A 3,713-nucleotide genomic window follows, 5' to 3' on the forward strand; every position below is an offset into this window, starting at 1 on the left:
TTTCTGCTTTGATCAAACCACAGGCACATTTTTTGTATGCACACAATACAACCAAGCACCACACATGTCCAGGCACTTTCGCATAACTTTAGCGTGGGCACATCCAACGAGAACCACATAAAAATTACGCAAATCATTCTGCAAGGTCGGCTCAGTAGAGAATACTTTCCCAGAAGAAGAAAAAAGAAAAGTAGTATATACAGTGCAACCACATTCGCCACACAAGACTCGACACATCCTCTGAAACACACCAGTCACACGTCGTACAACACATTCACACCTCCCAAAAGGAGTACAGGCAAGAATTGGTGACGATGAGAAGAAAATTTATTCTTTTAAACCTGAAACTGTACAACCATCTATATTAAGTTCTTCACAACAAATGACGGTATGTGGTGTGTATGTCGGAAGAGAAAAACAAAAGTGAACTTAAACCAAAAAACAAATTTCAACAGCACAAGGATGCGCAGAGCAGAAAAACAGCTGGACAAAAGAAAGGAACCACTGGGTGGGGGTGGGGAATACACAATGCAGGGGATGCCTTTGTACATCAGTCCCAACATAAGTTAAAGCGGGGATAGCAATGGTGGTGGTGGCAGCGGTAGTAGTCTTGGGGAACTGCTTTGGTCCCCACGTACATGTAGTGGTGGAAAACAGGGGGATGGTGGTGGTGGGATGAAGGAGAGGGAGCTTGTCTTCTTTTTTTTTCGTCTTTCCGTCCTTGTGTGTCATTGCGCGCTTGGTGGATGTTGGCAGCGGCTCGGATGCTCGACCAAATCGAGCGCCTCATGCTGCGGCCTCCTCTGTAGGTGCGGCTTCCTTGGCAGCCTCTTCTTCCTTGCTCTCCTTCTCCTCTACCTTGGCCTTCTTCTCGGGAGTGCCGCTCACCTCATCTTCAAGTTTGTGCTTCTCCGCCTTTTCCGTGGCTGCGGTGTCTGACTCCTTGTCGCCATCGACGGCAGCAGCAGCAGCTTCTGCAACACACGGAAGATAACGGTCACATACGTGTCAAGCTGCAAAGAAGACTAGGCTAGCAACACTGACACGAGAAAGCAGTCAGGACACCACAAACACCATCTGTGTTGTCCCGACTGCTCTCGCATGTCGGTGTTGCAAGACTTATGAATCTACCAACTAGCTTGGCAGAGGTAAAGCAACAGACTTCGTGTCTACCGTATGTTAGAAGAGCTACACGCACCTTTACAGTGTTCTGCTATAACAGCAGGGCAGGGGAAAAATTTGCAGGGTGCTAGTTTAAGTACTATGTGCATACATACCTCCATTTGCTTTGGGTGCCTCTTCAGGAGCCTTCTCTGCTTCTTCTTTGGCTTCCTCTGCACTGTCGGCCTTCTCTTCAGCCGCAGGCTTGGCCTCCTCCTGGAATTAGAGAGGGCAGTGCTACCTACGGATGCACCCAAAGCTGCTCGTGGGACGGTAAGAATTCTGAAGCACTGGCAAATGTCACAAGTCTTGACACCTCATACTACTGTAAGACCTGGAGCCTTACATTTTGGTTCTTTCGATTTAAACTGGCAACAAATGTCCACGTGGTCGAACACTGATTGAGCAGAGAGCTGCAGTGACAAATCAATATTTACCGTTTTCGTCTCCGCCACCTTTTCCTTCACCGGGGACGCCTCGACGTCCTTCTTCACCTCCTCAGAAACAACCTCAGCCTGCTCGGTGCTACGAAGAAAACATGAAATTCGTTTTTGCATCACAACATCCCCTCCGGAACTACGTATAGAGAACACGCCGAAACAGCAGGAAAAAGTGCTTTGCGCAACAGTCCCGGCGAGATGAAATTACCTCGGTAACGCGCAACGATATAAACAGCCACGACGCGACGGGAAATCGGCCAGACTGCCACGCTCCCTCAACCGCGGAGCGAGCAAAAACCAAACGGCGGCGAGACATCACACGATCGCGGCTGCACGACGCAACAACGTGCAGCTCGCGCCGGCGGCATCAAGGCCAGACGCATAAGTTACGCCGGACCGACGGCTAGCGGTCGTGTTTCGTGCCGTGCGCAACGCCGGACAAGCGCAGAAAATAAAATTCCCGACTGGCGCACGCTAGAGCTCTTGCGCTTTCGCATGACTTCGCCTGCACGTGTTGTACGTCCTACGTAAAGAACGGCGGCTCCGGCAGACCATTATGGCCCTCCGAAAACGGCGCTTCCGCCCGAGCACGTTGCTTCCGCGACCATTCTTTTGCGAGGCCCCGAAACCTCCTCACCCTCAAAAGCGCGCCCACACGCTTTTCAAAATGGCAGAAGAGAGAACAAGAGCGAAGGCCGCGGCAACAGAGAAAAAAGAATAACATACAAAACAGGCACGAGCCCCGGTGTTCCACTTGGCGCCAAAACGCGGCGGCGGTAGAGCCCGGAACACCGGCCGGCCGGCGGCGAGGCTTAGCGATCGCGCGCATCGAGGACTGCTGGCTGCCGTTGAAAATGCCCCGTCACGAAATGGCATCGCGGGCAGCTGTCGCGCGAAAGGGCATGCCAAAACCTGTCCGCCGGGAACATATGCGTCGCAAGCAGCTCTCTCCGCGGACGTCAGAGGCAGAAAACAATGGGGCGCCGTTTTGCGGCAGCCGCTGCCGTCGCGCCGCTAAACCGGTGTGTGCGCTCAGTGGCGCGTGGTCGTTACCAACTGGTGCGAGCTTCGAAGAGCGCTCTGAGAAAGCCGCGCTTGGATTTGCTGCTCTACCTTTACAGTTCGCGTCACGACCACGGCGGCAAGCTTTTTTGCATCGGTCGCAAAAGGGAGCCGGCAAAGTTGCTCCGCGGATTCTGTATCCCCCTCGCCTTCACCGCTCGGCCGTGCCGGCCGCAAGATTAAATAAGTGGGTCAAGCGAAGCCAGCGCTACCGCAACGGTGCGTGTATATTGCCGCGCGCAATGTATCTATACTAACAGTACTTTTAAGTTATCCGCAGCACCGGGAATAAGTCTGCGGATTCGGAACTGACAAAGCACTTTGTCCCGGCATTAGGCCTAGCGCTTGGTCGCGCCGGTTCCATGACGAACTCGGCCGCTTTTCTCGCGCGAATGTAACAAATACGCGTCAATTGCAACGGAAGTCAATTTATAAATGATCTTACCTGGGCCTTGAACGTGTGGCGGGCATTTTCTGGTCGAAGATGTGGAATAAATAAGAAGAAAACGAAGCACACGCAAACCAACGCGACGGAGCTAGGCACACGCACACACCACAGCGTCGTCACTTGAATGCTTCACAAAATGGCGGGACAATGCTTTTATACCTGGGCCCACGTGGTCGGTAGACACCAATGAGCGACGAGCCGGTAAGCTCGGCCGTCCAATCGCGGCTCGGAAGGCTTCGCGCCAAACGCTGCGCTATGAATTACAAGCGGCGAGGCCCGGTCAATACCCGGAAACACTGCCGCTCCAGCGTCCCAAAGAATTACGTCATGATGACGTCACCGACACCATCTTGAATAATTTGCTAGTTCGGCGGCCTTTTAAAAGGGGCCGTAACTGAAGGTGAAATTGGCGCTAGTGTTCACGGAGATTCAAAATTAAAGCAGCCAATGGCAGCCTGCCGCCGTGCCGGCAAAGCCGTGCACCCCGCGCCGGCCGCGGAGGCCGCGCGCGCGCCGCGACGCTAGTTTTGAATTCCTCGAAAGTTCCGTTGTAGCACGAAGCGAGTGCTGAGAGCGGGCACCAGGCTGGCCGTGCAGGGAGG

The 3,713-nt window shown here is 53.5% G+C and overlaps 1 protein-coding gene across 2 annotated transcripts; it reads right to left on the bottom strand.

The window, feature by feature from the left end:
* Positions 1–309: 309 nt before the first annotated feature.
* On the bottom strand, positions 310–3,387 carry LOC119383600 (enolase-phosphatase E1). 2 transcript variants are annotated; one of them, XM_049412591.1, is made up of 4 exons: positions 3,109–3,387; positions 1,599–1,686; positions 1,278–1,377; positions 310–971 (listed from the first exon to the last, which is right to left on the bottom strand). In XM_049412591.1, the coding sequence occupies exons 1-4, from the start codon at positions 3,132–3,134 to the stop codon at positions 787–789; spliced, it is 399 nt and encodes a 132-aa protein (XP_049268548.1). In that variant the 5' UTR covers positions 3,135–3,387; the 3' UTR covers positions 310–786. The 2 variants fall into 2 exon arrangements, with proteins under 2 accessions (XP_049268548.1, XP_037507774.1); XM_037651846.2 differs by having other exon boundaries at positions 310–974.
* Between the last annotated feature and the right edge of the window lie 326 nt (positions 3,388–3,713).

The sequence above is a fragment of the Rhipicephalus sanguineus genome, chromosome 2 (genome assembly GCF_013339695.2).
Source record: "Rhipicephalus sanguineus isolate Rsan-2018 chromosome 2, BIME_Rsan_1.4, whole genome shotgun sequence".
Taxonomy (NCBI): Eukaryota; Metazoa; Arthropoda; class Arachnida; order Ixodida; family Ixodidae; genus Rhipicephalus; species Rhipicephalus sanguineus.

Excerpts from the sequence above, each read along its gene's own strand:
- LOC119383600 (XM_037651846.2), bottom strand. The coding sequence starts at position 3,134 with ATGCCCGCCACACGTTCAAGGCCCAG. Across the intron at positions 1,687-3,108 it reads GCCACACGTTCAAGGCCCAG|CACCGAGCAGGCTGAGGTTG; the intron begins GTAAGATCATTT and ends TTTTCTTCGTAG. Across the intron at positions 1,378-1,598 it reads AGGTGGCGGAGACGAAAACG|GAGGAGGCCAAGCCTGCGGC; the intron begins GTAAATATTGAT and ends CTCTAATTCCAG.